This window comes from Belonocnema kinseyi, chromosome 9, assembly GCF_010883055.1.
Source record: "Belonocnema kinseyi isolate 2016_QV_RU_SX_M_011 chromosome 9, B_treatae_v1, whole genome shotgun sequence".
Taxonomy (NCBI): domain Eukaryota; kingdom Metazoa; phylum Arthropoda; class Insecta; order Hymenoptera; family Cynipidae; genus Belonocnema; species Belonocnema kinseyi.
This window is the reverse complement of record NC_046665.1, coordinates 40,796,717-40,813,415: the sequence shown is the minus strand read 5'-3', so window position 1 is coordinate 40,813,415 and position 16,699 is coordinate 40,796,717. Positions and strand designations below refer to the sequence as shown.

General features: G+C 29.6%; 1 protein-coding gene across 1 annotated transcript in view; it reads right to left on the bottom strand.

The window, feature by feature from the left end:
• The window catches only part of LOC117180069 (O-acyltransferase like protein-like), an 83,091-nt gene extending 79,532 nt beyond the window's left edge, over positions 1-3,559 (bottom strand). Inside the window, exon 1 of the mRNA XM_033372386.1 lies at positions 3,005-3,559. Within this exon, the coding sequence (XP_033228277.1) occupies positions 3,005-3,278 (274 nt within the window). The 5' untranslated portion in view covers positions 3,279-3,559. The remainder of the gene's footprint in view (positions 1-3,004) is intronic.
• Between the last annotated feature and the right edge of the window lie 13,140 nt (positions 3,560-16,699).

The following is a 16,699-nucleotide window of genomic DNA, read 5'->3' as shown; positions in this document are numbered from 1 at the left end:
TACAATTTATAAAGTACAATTTATTTTTTTAATTATTGCTTCCAAATAGCGGGAGGTTTGTAATTCCCTACATTTTCAAATCGAATTTCTTGTCACTCATCGATACAACTAGACCCCAGTAGCTCGAAAATTCATTTTTTTTAGTATCTGTGTATGTATGTAAATTTTTCAGTTTTCCATAACTCGCAAAAAAAAGAGCTACCTACATGAAATTTAGCCGAATCGAAGCTCCAATTGATATCCAGTTCTGATGAGATTTTGAGCTAGATCGGCACATTAAAAGGTTTTTTTCTGGCGTTTAGAGATTCGAATATTAAAATAACTATGTTTATACGAGAAACAATTTTTTCACATTCGAAATACAACAATAATATATATAGTGTATTTGTTCGAGTCTTCAAGCCGTATCGATTAACCTATTATCAAACCTTTTATGATGCACTAATGCCGGTCTTTGAAATAAAACAAAAATTATTTATTCTGTTTGTATGGGAAAAATTTCATCGATATTAGGAATACTATATTACTGTATCTCATGCATTTTTTTGCGTTTCCGAGACGCATATAATGACCTATTAACGAAGCTTCTATGACCTCTTATGATCTACTCTCTAAATCTAAATCAGTGAAATTTCACTGATTCAAATGGCTAGAAATGGGTCACTGGCAATCAGTGAAAAGTTACTTATTGATTCAGCGAAATAACCACTTTTGAGGGTTGGCAGCCCGAAAAAACGATATTCTAATTCTAAGAGTGTCATATTCTTACAGGCATATTCTTAGTGATATTCTCAATGAAGTAAGCAAAATTCTTACTTTAAGAGTATCTTCTAACCACAGGGAGAAAATATTCTTAAAATGAGAATATGCGTAGGGAAACAAGAAATATGCAAAGGAAAATGCGCCTTGCTCTGTTCAATGCTCTGTTGTGCATAACGTAAAATTGCAAGGTAAATAATATAATAATAATAATAATATATTGTATTATTTACTAAACAAATATTTTTGAAATCAATATATTTAAATCTTACTATAGTCTGAGATTAACTATACCTACTTAAGTTGAAAATATTCTTAAACTTAATAGGAAATTATTAAAATTATATAAGAATATATATTCTTAAGGTGAGAGGGCCTCCATCTTAGGTTAAGAATATATTCTTGGCGCCTATTTGAGTTGTAAATATTCTTCAACTTAGTGGGAAATTCTTAAAATTAGAATATCGTTTTTTCAGTGAGCACTGCACCATGTCAATTTAGCAATCATAATAAAATAATATTCGAGTACATTCAATCAAAGAATCATAGTAAAAACTTAAAACTCATAAATATCATTGAATATTAAAAAAGGTGAAACGTATCGATGCTTTTAAATGACGAACACTCTCACAAATTACTTAAATTTCAAGATTGGACTTTCATGTACACATCCGTTAAGTAAGTTCTTCCCATACGGGTTAAAGTATATTTTTCCCGCAGTTAATTCAGCAGGCTTACAGCCCGAAAATTAAAAAATTAATTTCATTACGGAATTCTTCTTGCTACTTAAGTAACAGAGTAATAAAAACGCTTAACTTAAAAATTTGGAGGTTATGCTTCACATAATTTAACTGGTGTTACTTAACTGATTAGTGAATGAATCCAAAATCACTGATTAATCAGTGTCATTTCTAACTACTATTTTAATCAGTGAAATTTTCACTGATTGCTATAGAAATGCCGATTTATAAATTAGAAATATATATTGTTTGGCTACTTTATACAAGGAATTTTTTTCCAAAATTTGGAATAAAACAATACTGTATATAATGTATTTGTTCGGGTCTTCGAGACGTATCGACTGACCTTTTAAAGAACTTTTCATAACCTTGCATGACTCACCAATACCGTTTTTTTAAATTAAAACAATGTTTTCTTCTTTATATGAGAAAAGTTTTTTTAATATTAGAGCTATAATACTAATGTATTTGATGATTTCGAGTCCCTTTTTTTTATATGCAATCATTTTGTTGACACTCTGAAGGTTTCAAAATTGGCCATGTAATTTTTTAAATTTAGAAATTAGTTTTATATATTAAACACGCTCTCAAAATTAAAAATTTTCAAATGCCTTTAAATTAAGGACAAAATTAAAATATGATCTTTTAAATTGGAAACCCTAAAAATTGAAAATATTTAAATTTGAAATCCTCACAGTTGTAAGCATATAAACTTGAATGACATACAATTGAAAGCGCTTAAATGTGAAAGCCTAAAAAAGTTCATTTTTTAATTTGAACGGCTAAACAATGATTTTTAAAAATGGAGTATAAATTCCATGAAGTTGCAAAATTTGAAAACCTGAAGATTTAATATTTCCAAATTTGAACGCCTTAAGGTAGTTGATGTGCCTAAAGTCAGATATCTGAAAAAATTAGATTTTCTCTGATTTTAAGAATCGAAATATTAAAATTCACAACAACAAAAAAACATTTATTTAAACCATGTTTTTTTTAATTGAATTTCTTCTGACCTTTTCTTACCAATTTTTGAACAATGTTTTTATTTTAATAAATGAAGTCTCTAAAAAAATTGTGCTAACGATTTAGAGCCACAGAAGAAGCCATAAAAGCCATAAAAAAATTTACTTTCAAAATTGAAAACATTAGAATTGTAGAGAATGTTTTCCCGGAAAAATAAGCCGTCATTTTTTAAAATGCAATCATTTTTCAAAAAGTAATTAATGTTTCTTTGTGAATATTAAACATTATGATTCGAAAACTTTTAAATTAAAAAAAAAATGAATGTAAACTCTTAGAGATGACGTTAAGATAGGAACCGGGTTGTACATGGCCTTGCTTTTGCATTAAAACCTTCAAGAACTATAAACCGTCAAGATTAAAGTTTTGTTGAAATTCAAACTCAAAATTGAGCTTGACCCTTCTTACAATAAACTCTCTCAAAAGAAAATGAAAATTCCTGCCGGACTAAAAGCATCTTCTACCACTGCAAGCATTGAACTCACCATAGTAAGGATTCGTCTTATAACCCTCGTGTGTGTTGGTTCTCCAAATTTCCTCTTGAAAATGATCAGTATGATTCGCAAGCCTACTGACAAGTTCCGCAAAAGTATAATTTTCCGACGAGGCCTCCGATTTATTTTGTGAGAAGACTCGCAGAATTTCTTCTTCTTTGATAGTCGCCAATCGACCGGAAGTCAAGATATTAACTGTTTTCCCTCTAGCCAGTACGACTTGAATCAAGAAATAAAAAATTAACACTTTCCCGAACGTCCCCATCTTCAGACGTTCGGGTCCTTTTTGTAGAAGAAAGATTCTCAAAATTCTGGAGTCTCCGAAAAATGTTCCTCGGTTTGGAAAAATAATAAGCGTACGAAGATCACAAAAAAGCGTCTTTTTCGCGGAAAAATCACGATGAAAACCGGAGATTTTAATAGCATAGGATTTCCCCACTCACGGCGATAGATGAAGGAGCCGTTTGCGGAGACCCGATCGACATCAGTTTCCAAATTAATGCAACTCCTCCGTCGAAGTTCACGGTGTCTATTTGAAAGCACGTTTAACGAGCGACGACAGAATGCCTGAACCGAATGCCGAGGCACCTGTCTTGCCATCGCTGATGATTCGGAAGGGGGAATCTGCTATACCCCCTCCACAATCCATTTATTTGAATTGAAATTACTATCTTAAATCTTGAATCACTACTCGTGAGAAATCGTATTTAAATTGGAAATTCAGTAATTTATGTGGAAATCCCAATATATGAATTTGTACCTTGAACTTGAACATCAACCAATTTCAATAAACTGATAGATTCCAAATATTTCAAATGACTTATCATCTTCACGCAATAGAATACTGGTGTAAATGCCATTTATGTAGCAGGATATTGATAGGAAATCCTAAGGGAGCGACTATTAATTATGTAAGGTTATTTGGGTGGGAGGGGGTCCAGAAAGTCTTACGATTCCTTAGTTATGAGGTAGGGGTTTCCAAATAATTTTTTATGTAAGTGTCGTTTTTCTAATTATTTTTCAGATTTCACTAATTGAAAGCTGTCTCGTCTTTTGAAATTACTTTGTATGCTATTACATATGTTATATATTCATTTGTTTCATTTCTTTTTATTGAGTAATATTGCATATAACATACGTCCAATAAATATAAAGTCGAGAAGTTAACCATTGTTCAAATCTTATGTATATCTTTAATGAAATCTCGTGATTTCTTTAAACTATTTTTTAAATCGCGTAAAAGTTTCTTGTAGTTCTTTGAATTCTGTGGATATCGAACATAATTTCTTGGAATCCCTTTTAAATGATTGAGTTTCCTAGGAAGCCCTCTAATTGACTTAAAAAGTGCATAAAGCCCTTCAAATCCTTGATATTTCAGCACGCTTGGAACATCGGATGTTTCTAAAACGAAAAAAATCTGAACCGGCTTGATTTCCTTAGATCATTAAATTCTTAAAATGAAAAATTACGTCTTTGAGAGAAAAAAGGAAACATTTCTATAAATTACATTACATTATATTATTACATTTAAAAAATTTAATAATCTGAAGGAATTAGGCTGGTTTGATGTGCAGTTAATTTTTCTCTATTTCTGCACATCTCTCTTTCTAATTTTTTAAAATCCCTAACAATGTTTTTAAGTTTATTTGTAAAAAGACTATGGGAGATGGAATGTTGTGTTTTCTTTAACTTCTGGGAGATACCAACGAATGTGGAACATTAAATCATACTTCGACGACTTATTCAAATCTTTTTAAAGCCGTTAAAATTCCTCGAAATGCCTTAAAATTCTTTATAATATTCTTTTGAAATATTATGAAATACCTTCAAATTTTCAAAACCTTAAGAAAATCCTATGACTTCTTTCAAAATTCGTGAAAATCATATCTGTTCAAAAATCAGAAATATCGTAACTTTTTTTTGAAATATTTCGATATCTCTTAAAATCACTTAACATTCTTTGAAATCCGCACAAATTGTTTTTAATTCGTTAAAATCCCTAAAAATCCGTTGAAATTGATTAAACCCCTTAAAATTGTTGTTAAATTTGGTAAAATCTCTGGAACAAAATGAGATTCTATTTTTTACGAATCCTTACAACAAGGGAAAAGGTGTCTGCAATTTAAAAAGTCATCTTTACGTCATTAATGAACGTTTCCTAAATGGCTTTCCTTTTAGAGATCATCCGTGTGGGATGTTTGAACATCCCAAAGATGTCCAAGAATGCCCGAGGCTATATCGAAATCTTCACCTTCCACAATATCCCGTAAATTTAGCGTAGATTTCCATAGAATATAAAGGGATGACAGAAATTAAATCTCTCATACTACTCGAACACTTCAAATAGAAGACAATGTAACTTGAATCGCTTCTATTACTCCTATGCCGAAAAAATTTCTACAAATTTGAATTTAAATTGTTTCATTTTGCAACAGGAAAAAAGTTAAAACATAAAACGTGTTAAATTTATCTAGGTAATTGAAATTTCGCAAGCATATAAATTGAAATGCTTCAAATTTAAAATCATCAATATTTGAAAAAAGACGAAAATTGAGAGCTTTAAAATCCATGGAAGCCGATATGGAATTTCAAAAACCCATAGAAATTAGCTTTATGTCAAATAGAACTATATAATGTGTTTTGTCAATGGTAAATCTCTGATAATTTTGTAATCATACAACACCAGAGAATCTAAAATCTAAAACAAACTCAAAAGCAATTGACTACTTCTCTTTAAAAGAAAATTTTCCATTAAAACTCCAACATTTTAATGTCTATTATAGTTTTTCATGCAATTTTTGGATTATTCCAAAATATAAAAGTATTTCAAAGGAGAGGGGGGGAGGGGTTGTTGTTAATAAGTTTAATTAGGACATACAAAACTGGGAATTATCCATTGTACTCGAATTTATTGATTTTACAATCAGAGAAAATATTCTTGTATAACTGAGAATGTTCCCTTTTTCAAGATCTACAACTTTAGAGGAAGTTTTTTGTCCAAAAACTTAATATTATTTTTACATTCTCATCAGAGAAGGTATTAGATTTGTGTAAAATTTGACCCCCCAGTTTTTGTCAAATGTCAACGTTTGAGTCCCTCTGAAACCGAAAAACAGGTTTTTACTAATGAGTCTGTCTGTATGCCTGTATGTCTGTCTCTCTGTGAACACGATAACTTTCGAAAAAATTAATCTATTAGATTGCCCTTTGACACACTCGTTCAGTGTCCTAAACTAAACGTCAAGTTCGTTAGCCAGCCATTTTGGATAAAAATTCAAAAAGTGGGCACATTTTGAATATTTTTGAGACCACTTTTTTAAAAATTCCAAAATTCTCTGTGCGGTTATTTATAGTATTCAAAAAGTTGAACAATTTATCTTAATGACTTTTTTTGAAAAATAAAAAATTACCAGAATTAGAGCATTTTCAAAATAAAAAAAAACAAATTAAAATGAACATTTTAAGCCAAACAACGCATGATCTGAAAAAAGCCAAGAGAAGAAAAACTTTGCTTTTTGAAATCCCTACAGGACTACGATAACAACTTTTTTAATTTGGTTGAACATTCCAAATTTTATCGTACCAAAAATAATGAAAAATTCCATTTTTTGGTCAAACTATGTAAGATACGAAAAAAATTAAAAAGCTCAAATTGCGCGCCCTGAAAAGAACTACAAATTTATAATGAATCACTTTTCGACACAAGCTACGAAAAAAAACAGATAAAACTTGTTCATCCAAAAAAGATCTATAATTTTTTATAGAACACGTAGTTTTTGCTTTAGTCGTAAAAAATATCATTCAAAATAAAAATATAAAATTTGTTTGAAAAAACGACACAAGGTACAAACTTAAATTACCAGACAAAAGTTGTTCGCCTAAAAAGATCTATAAATTAATTATTAGTCGTTTTTGATTGGACGAGTAGATCTTCTTTTAATCGTAAAACATAAGATAAAAAATGCAAAAATGAACTTTTTGGAAAAAGCGCAGAAAAGACGAAAAAGTGCATAGGCTCCTATACGGGACCCTGTATAGGTTCCTGTATTAGACCTTATGCAGATGCGCATAGTTTTTATTCAATCGTAAAAAACAACATTGAAAATAAAAATTATAAAAACAAGGAAATAAGAATTAGTATGATTCAATTTTTATGGACATTATGAATTGTAATAATATACATTTATTGAAATGATGCATGTTTCAGAACAGCTTAAAATACAATTTAAAGCAAAATAAGAAACAAATACAAAAATAATCATGATAAATACAATTTCTTTTTATTTTGCTATTTTTTAATAAGTAATCCCAGGCAGAGTTACATAAAAATGTATTATAATTGATACGAAAGTGTTATGTATAATGTAGAAAAGTTTACATGTTGGATAAAATCGAGTGCGCAGCACGAAATACGTGATAAGAATGTGGTCGTTAAAGTCAAAAGAGCTTTAACAAAAGAGAGTTCAAAATTACAAAATTACAGTTGTCGGTCCGTTCACCTTTGATTTTAAAAGGTCTGTGCCCGAATGTGGAAGAAATGCAAAGACCAAGTGCGGAGTGCGATTGCCATTAGTCGCATGCCGTAGGTGCGCTCAAACTCTCTTTTAACGAAAGAGAATTCACAATTACAAAATGACAGTGGTGTATGTTTTGAGTCTTAATTTTTAAATATTTTCGCAAGAATGTGCGAAAATATAAAGACCGAGCGCGAGATAAATACAACATCGAGCGCGAAACGCGAGAACCAACAGTTGCGCTCCCTAGGCGCACTCAAACTTGCGAGCGAAGCCAGCCGCGCGCACAGCGCGCGTTGACAATGTGCCCGCGTAGCGGGCAGATTTTTTTATATAATTTAATCATTTTAATTGGTAATCATGAACACAAAATAACTATTTTTCCTTTTCAATCTGACCAAAGTGATTTATAAATACGGAGGGATAAGGAAATCAGGTTTGGACCCAAAAATAGTGCATATTGACGCATCCATTTTTTTATAATCAAAAAGCTTCGTCGTCTAAATGATGCTAAAGTTGAGACTTTTGATAAAGAAAGCTAGGGCAAACCAAAACAATTTCTAAAACCAGATGAAAAGAATTTAAAATTGATTTAATCTTGATTTTACTATTTTTCAAATCGATAATATATCTCGGAATTTATGTATGAATTTTATCTAATCAGAAATAGATCATTTGATTTGACCATTGAATTAGGATTTTCTAATATATTAATCTGATGACCTTCTACAGCATGAATTTCTAAATTTATATAACTATAGGATTCCCAATATTATAAAAATCAATTATTAAAAACAACGCAATAATTTTCAGTATCAGTTTTTTTTCAGGCACCTTTCTTGCACCTTAAAAATTTGACATTATGTGACATAAAAGTTGAAAATTTGCAAATGATATCAGCATTTGAAATGTGTCAAAAATTCTGAAATCGTCTGATTCATCCGTATTTTAATCCACTCATTCAAAATCATTTATAGGATGGCCACAAATATCGAAGGTCACTAACAGATCCAAATTCTTTACAGTTATATAATTTCTCATTCCTTTTATATTCCACCCATACGATTTTACAAAAAATATTCCCCGTATTCAAAACTAAATTTATAGTTATAAATTGTTGAAACTATATTAATATAACTGTATCTTCTGAATTACAATTTTACATTCTTTACATTTAATTAGAAATTTTTGTATCATTATTTTTTGAAATTTATGTATTCTATTAAATAAAATGTTATAAACATACAAATGTATTTATGTAATGAATTGTCTTTTTGAGAACGCGGAAAGCAATCGATTGTTGATACCTTGCACTCAAAGAGTTCGTAGTGAATCATCAGAATGATTTTAGATTTTAAACTTTTCCTTAATTGTATAAACTTCGTTGAACACTTTCTTATAAAAAGTGGTTTAACAATATTCAGAAAATTATGTAGGCACTAAAAGTCGAAGTGTCAAACTGAACGATTTTATAATAAACTATTGAGTAGTATTTAGAAACAAGTAAAGGACATCAATAAAACTAATACTGCTGCTTAAGTCTGTCTTTTTTTAGAATAGTCAATTTTTTTTCTTTTTCTAGATTTCCATTTATAGCATTGCTTTCATAGTGTCTGTGAGGAAAAGAATTATTAACACTGCATGAATTTAAGCCCAGATTTAATTCTGGTTAATCATTTTGCTGCGATAAACCGGTTACGGAGTCAATAGCCTTTCTAGATTTAGATTTGTTGCATTTTTATATTCTCATCAGAATGAGAAGGTATTAGTTTTATGTGAAAAATGATTATCGCAAATTTTGTTAAATCTCCGCGTTTCGAGACCCCCTGAATTCGAAATAAAACAGATTCTATATGGTGTATGTGTATCTGTATGTCGTTGTTATCGTCGTTGTCTGTATACCGTATAACTTTTGAGAGACTAATTGGATTAGGTTCCAATTTGGCATACAGTTTTAGAGACCAAAATGAAAGATCGAGCTCGTTAACCAGCATTTGTTGACCAGCAGTTCTGTTTTTAAGTATAAATAAAAATAATGAAAAATCAAAAACTCTGTTTTGCGGTCAAACTATGCAAGATACGAAAAAAATGGATAAAAATTATGCACCAAAAAAAGATCTGCACATTTTATAATTTGGAAGAACGACACAAAGTACGAAAATGTATTTTGTTTAAAGTTGGTAAACCCAATTAGAATTATCAATTAGTTATTGATAATTTTTTGACAGGACGCGTAGTTTTTGCTTCACTCGCAAAAAACTTTGAAAATCCAGAATTAAATTTGTTGAACAGCGACACAAGTTATGAAAAAAATAAAGACAAAAGTTATGTTAAACCAAAATATATGGACAAATCTGTTACTCATTTTTTTATAAAAATAAATTAAACTAAAAAAAACTTTTTGGAAAAACGACTCAAGATGCAATTACAAGTTTATTAAATAAAATTTTATTGAACAAAATTTTTCGCGTTGATTGTACCTTCAAATTTGCTTATAACGCCTTTATGCTCGGACGTGTATTTTCTGTGTGAATCATAAAAAATAATATAGAAAATTAGAAAATAAAAATGGCAAAGCATGTTATGAATAGCAATAATATTTTACGTTTATTCAAAGGATAATTTTTCAGGGCAGCCGAGAATCAAAATTAATGCAAAATAATGAAAAAAAATTTAAAGTATTCATGGAAAATAAAATTTGTGTTTTATTTTGTAATATCTTAATAAGCAGTCCTGGGCCGAGGTAAATAAATAAATATAAAAAATATTTTTGATACGTAAACAAGTTTGCATTTTGGACACAATCGTGTGCGAAACGCGAGATGAGCGATGAGAATGTGTTCATTAAAGGTAAAAGAGCTTTAACAAAAGAGAATTCACAATCACCAAATTGCAGTTGTCGATGTTTTGACCTTTAATTTTAAAAGGTCTGTGTATAAATGCGGGGGCAATATAAAGACTGAGTACGAAGCGCGAGTTCTATAAGACACGCGCCGGAGGCGTATAAAATCTTCCGACGAGAAAATAAATAAATTAAAAATAAAGGTGTAAAAGTTTTTATTTGTATCTTTAGCATGAAAAAATAGGTCTCAGGAATAAATTATGATTATTTTTTCAAAAATTGCAATATTATTACTGATAGTCCCGTTTAAAGGAGGAAATACTATTTTTCGTAAAAAAACATTGAAACAAAAATAAATTGGTTGTTTATAAAATTTTGCTTTCAACTGAACCTATTTTCTCATTGCTTCTTTCCAAAACTTTGAAAATGATTCCATTTTAATGTATGATGTCCTATTGTCTCGTGAAAAAGATTCTCTCCAAATTTACCTTGTTCAGTTATTAATACTAAATAATTTTTTATTGAATATATTTATTTTTTCAGAAAAATTTTCGTTTGAAAAATGGAGTTTTAATTATTTGAGCCAGTAAAAAATTTATTTTTAAAAGTTGAATGACGTAATCGCACTATTCAAAGTTTTTAGTTGATGCTTAAAATTTGAATGTGAGTTAATTTGAACGCTTTCAATTTTTAAGCGCCAAAAGTGATTAAAATTATTATATATTAGAGTGACATTTTTACTAAAAAAACAGAAAAATTTTCGTGCGTCATTTCACGTTAATTGATACAATAAATGAATTCTTCGTTTCTAGTTACAATTGTTAGGAATAATATGACAAAATTTTATTCCAAGAATAGTGGGCTTTTTTAACATTCATTAATGTGTCGCGACGTACGTACACTTCAGTGTTAATCCCCAGAGAATATTTTTCTCGAAAAAATAAGCAATTATTTATTCAGTAAAAACGTATAATTTTTAATTTGATAAAAACCGATGACATAAAAGTTTCGGTTGATGTTTTAATTTTGTTCCGTATAAAATAATCTTTTCTCTTTTAAACGAAATCATCAGCAATCACATTTTCATTTTTAAAAGTGTATGTTACTTTTTTCCTCAAAACCTGTTTTTTCGTGCCCATGATACCTTATATGTACTATAAAGTTTTTGACGGTACGATACTAAAAAGTAAAAACGTTTACACAAAATAAATAGTTTCAATAAAGGTATGATTATTCAAGCACAATATGATCAAAATACTAAAAAAGTAGTCTTTCATTAAACATAATAATTAAAGAAGCCGCGTTTCTCGAAATAAGCTTAAAGGCGAATCTTGCCGCTTTGTCAAATAAATCTTCCATAGTATAACCTGGCATAAAAAAGTACGAATGGAAACAAAACACAAAAACTCGCCTGGTCTTCCCCTTTTTAGTCTAAAATTTATCTTCCTAATTACATTTTTATGCTGGGGGGGGGGGGGATAAAAATACTATTAAATTGTTCAATATGAGAAAACTGAAGACGTGCTTGTTAAAAATGATGTAATAGTTACATAATCTACGGGATGCATGGGGGTAATTGACGGTTATAAAAGTTGAATAAATTAAATCAAAATCTGTATCGTAAAAAAGAAAATTGAGATTAAAAGATTGTAGACCTTCAATCAATAATACGAGAAAATTACAGGCGCATTTAAATACGATTTAAATCATAATGCGAAAAAAAACAAGTTTTGGTGATGCTGTGAATGCGTCACACACAATGACTTGCTTTCGAAGCACATGTGGATAAGGGTGAACTCAAAAGGAAAAAAGTACTTATTCAAATATTTGAACATGTACAATTATTCAATATTTAAAGATAAAGAAATATTTAGCAGTTCAAGAAATTACTTATATAAATAGACATTTTTGAGGATTTAGAGGTAGTCTGGATCCTTTAAATATTTAGGTCATATATGTTTAAATATCACTTTAGAAACGCATTTCTTAAAAAAATTCATTTCAAAAAGAATCATTCATTTTAAAATGCATTTGATTCAAAATGAAAATTTAAAATATAAAGTATGGTTATTTATTTGATTTTTATTATTTGCTTAGTCCTTTTTTTAATTTTTAAATCATTGAATTCAATAAAAATAGAAATTTTATTTCATTCTGATAAAGAGCAGTTTTTCTGCTTTTTCTTTTCAAAACTTGAAAAAAAAAATTATTTCGTCGCATTAAAATTTAAAAAGTTCTTAGAAGGTTTGTATTTTCAAACTCCTTGATTTTTAAACTTTTCGGATTTCACTTTTTTTAGCTGCAAATAATTACAATTTTGACACTGCCAATTTGAAAGTTCCAATCTTTTTAAATTTTAAAATAATGAATTTTGAACAAGATTTTATACTCTGAAGTTAATCTACAAAACTCATTTCAAGTTTAATTTGGAATAGTTTTTCTTGAATCTTGAAATTTGAAATTTGATAAGACTATATATTCTCCCCTTTGATAATAATTTTATACTTTTATTTACAGGAGAATTTATTATAAGAAATTGTTGTATTAAATGTGCTTTTGGTTTAATAATTTATCAATTATTATTACCTTTTTTTATTAGATATTGTGAAAATTTTAAAACATAATTTACAATAGCATTAATGCTGAAATCGAAAGTCGATGCGCACAAAATAATTTCCTAGCAATTAATTTTTTCTTTGCGTTCGAAGTTCAAGATTGAAGAACCCAAATATGCTGACTCTTTAAGTCTGCTTCCCTTGGTTTAAGGTCGTTGTTGAAGAAAAGAATTCCGGCGTTCCCAGTCAATTATGTATATTTATTTCTTTATTGTTTATTATTTAATTTTTTAATCAAAAATATGCTTTTCTTGAAAATATTTATGTATTAATAATTATATGGCAACTCTAAAGATGATAACTTTATCAATTTCTAAGTATTTTAAAATTTAGATGCTGTAAAGTTTAATTTATATTTAAATGTTTCAAAATAAAAGTCATGAGACTTAAAGGCTTACAGTTGCAAGTTTTTGTATGTAGAGAGTGTCTATAGATACTGAAAACATGCGGCTACTTGTACCAAAAAATTCATAACAAATTGCCCCTTGTCCAGGTTCCGCTTTTCGTGCTGAAAAATCCGCATATTCATACCGAAATTTCGGTGCGTGTGTCTCGAGTGACTTCAACCCGAAAGAACTCACACCTCTTTTTTTTTCTAATCTTATTACTGTGATACCCTGCGATCATTTGAAGACCACAAAAAATGAAAATCCATGTGTGGATTTGTGAATAAACTTGATTTTTTATTTTCTTTTGGAGGTTACTGTGTATATTTTCAGGGAAATAACTCCAAAGTGGCGTTTCTTTTACTTCTAAGAGTGTGATTTGGCGACCAGAAAAAGGCTTGGAATTACGTTTCCCAATTTTCAAACATAAAAAATATATCTATCAGGAATATCTTATATGCAAATTTCATTAACAAGACCAATAATAATTTCAACAACACAGTATAACATTTTGCAACGAACGCACTTTTGATTTTCTGTCATTCTATTTTTGAATACAACTTACTAATTTAAAGTTGTGAAATCTATAAAAGGACAAATTAGTAATAAAATAATAATATATATATAAATTTTAAATTAATTTAAATCTTTCGAAGGTTTAATTTATTCGAAAAGGCTTTGCATTGTAAAGTATCTAACTCTTTTTTTTCAATTTATTCTCTCAATTTACACCCTTGTGGGTGTTCACATATACATACGTGCAGCAGTATGATATAATAATATATCATGTTTGCTCTTAGAATTATTGTCATTTCCTCATACATAATGTATCCGCGTACATTTTCTATCTCTAAAAATTGTTTGAAATTTTATTTAAACCTTGAAAGATTTAAAAGGCAGTATTAGCTAATTCTAGATAGATTGAACATTTTGATGTTCAGATTGAATTAGAAATTAAAGTATCTTAATTCTTTTTGTTTAAAATTCAAATAGCCTGGAAAAAGTGTGAGTGGGTTGGCATATCCTAAAGCAAAGTCAATTTCCGAGATCTAGTGATGGTTTCATGATACTTGTGTTTTCTTACGAAATGGATTTTGCCATCATCATATTTCTACACAATGTTTCCGGTGCAAAATTAAAATATTCCCACAGTCCTCTAGTTATAGATTTCTTGCTCGCAATTTTTATGTTTCAAGTGATAAAATTTTCATGACTTTTAATTGTAGGATGCAACATTAATTAACAAACTGTGAAAGTGTAATTTTCGATGAATATTTCTTTACAATTTATAATTTCATTAAATATGATAAAAATCATATTATAATCAAATAAATTTCTATTTAAATTATTCCATCTAATTAAAATTAAAGATTAAAAAAAAATACAAATATCTACAAATACAAACAAAGCTTAAACAAAGATTATCAATGCAATTTCATTAATTGAAAAACATTCTGCAAAGTATAATGAGAAATGATTTTAGATTACCGAAGAGTGTCCAGCAAGAAAGGATGCATTCTCATATGAAAAATGTGATGGTTTTAATGTTCAGTAGGTACAGGGACACTAGTACATTCATGATAAGCACGTTTTTTATTTTAGTTTTGAGTCCAAGTTCCAAGCGTATGCTGCAGAAATTAATAATCGCCACGCTGCTGTGAATCACAAAGTTCCTGAAAAAAATGAAATTGATTGGTCACGGTGAAATTAAAGATGACAGATAATTACTTAGTACATAATATCAAAAGAAGAATTCACGAGAAAAATAATTAAATGTATAATTCTAATTTTTACGAGAATTGGCACATGAAAATGAAAATTACTTGGCTGACCTCTGATAGCTAATGCATCAGTCATCAATTAAGTATCAAGAAGTCGTAACATTTATATCATAATTGAGACATCGGATTTTTATTTATGAATCTACTGGTCTCTCTTATTTCATAACTGAATATTTTTTCTAGTTATTTCTAATATCTAAAAAGAATGTTCTTACTAATATTACTATTTTGAAAGCCCGTGCCGAAATCGCCATATTTCTTTCTGTTTCCACGCTTGGACTTAGCCTGGCTCCAGATTGCATTTCTCAATTACTGGACCTCGCTAGAGGGTTAGTGGCAAAGGTGCCTACAATTGATAGCAGACAGCTTTATGTTATTCTGTTGTCATTATCCATTAAGCAACGTTTCATTTATTTGCAAGTTTGCTAATTTTACAAATTCGCAAAATTTATACAAATTTAAATTGTTCAAGTCTCCTGTAATTTAATATGAGTAATAATGTTGTAGTACAGTGAAATTCTTCTATAGCCCCCATTACGGGGCTGACGGTGGGTAGTACACTAACTCATTATAGCCTGCTCCGCTTTTGTTTGTCCATGCCTGACTGCTCGCCTGAGTGACAGCCACAGATCCCGCGCACCCCTCGCAGCACCTGTTATACCTAAATGTGGCGCGGCGTCTATTCTCGGAAAGGCTATAGAAGGGAGGGCTATTGAAGATTTTCACTGTATTTTATTTTGGTGCAAGTGAGCAATTGAATTTGGTATCATAGTGACAATTGAACTGATGAATGAAGTAATATCAATAGAAATTAAATTTGTCAAAATGACTAAAATCTAAAGCATAAGAAGAGTTCTTAGATTTTACGATTTTACGCTATTAGCGTAATTCTAACATTTAAACCTTTGTACCCTGTTTTACTAATTAATTCATACGTTTGTAAGTTCATAACACACTAACTCATCAAATACGAGGTTTTAAATTTAAAATAAGAGATATTTATATTTAACTAAACAGGCCCTGTCCAAAATAAGCGTTTCATTCGAGTTTGATCCAGGCTCAATCGCAGATCAGGGCCCATTTTTGCCAGGCTTCTGCCCGGCCAGACCCATTATCTCAAACTCAAAATGATCAGATTTTGTTCTAACTTTGTGAATTAAGAGTTATTATCAATAAAAATATGTACATTCAGAGCCTCGTTTATTAACTAAGAGTGGCATTCAAAAAGAAAAAGTGGTAGTTTTTGAGTTGCAAAAAATTTATATAATTTGCAAAAGAAAAGAGAAATCAATGAAATTAAATATAAAGAAATGAAACTCTATAAGCAGAGAATTTTCCGACTAAATTTAAGAATTTGCTCGGAATAATGATTGAATCAGAAGTATTGGATCAACAGGATTCGATATGCTTTGTATGTTAATTTTTGGTGAGAGAAAAAGGTCGTATACGTGTCTATCATCATCTTGCAACATCTTCCTCACTTCTAGGGATCGATGACATATCACTAACTACTAACGACAGAAAAGCGTATGTGGACATGTACACACT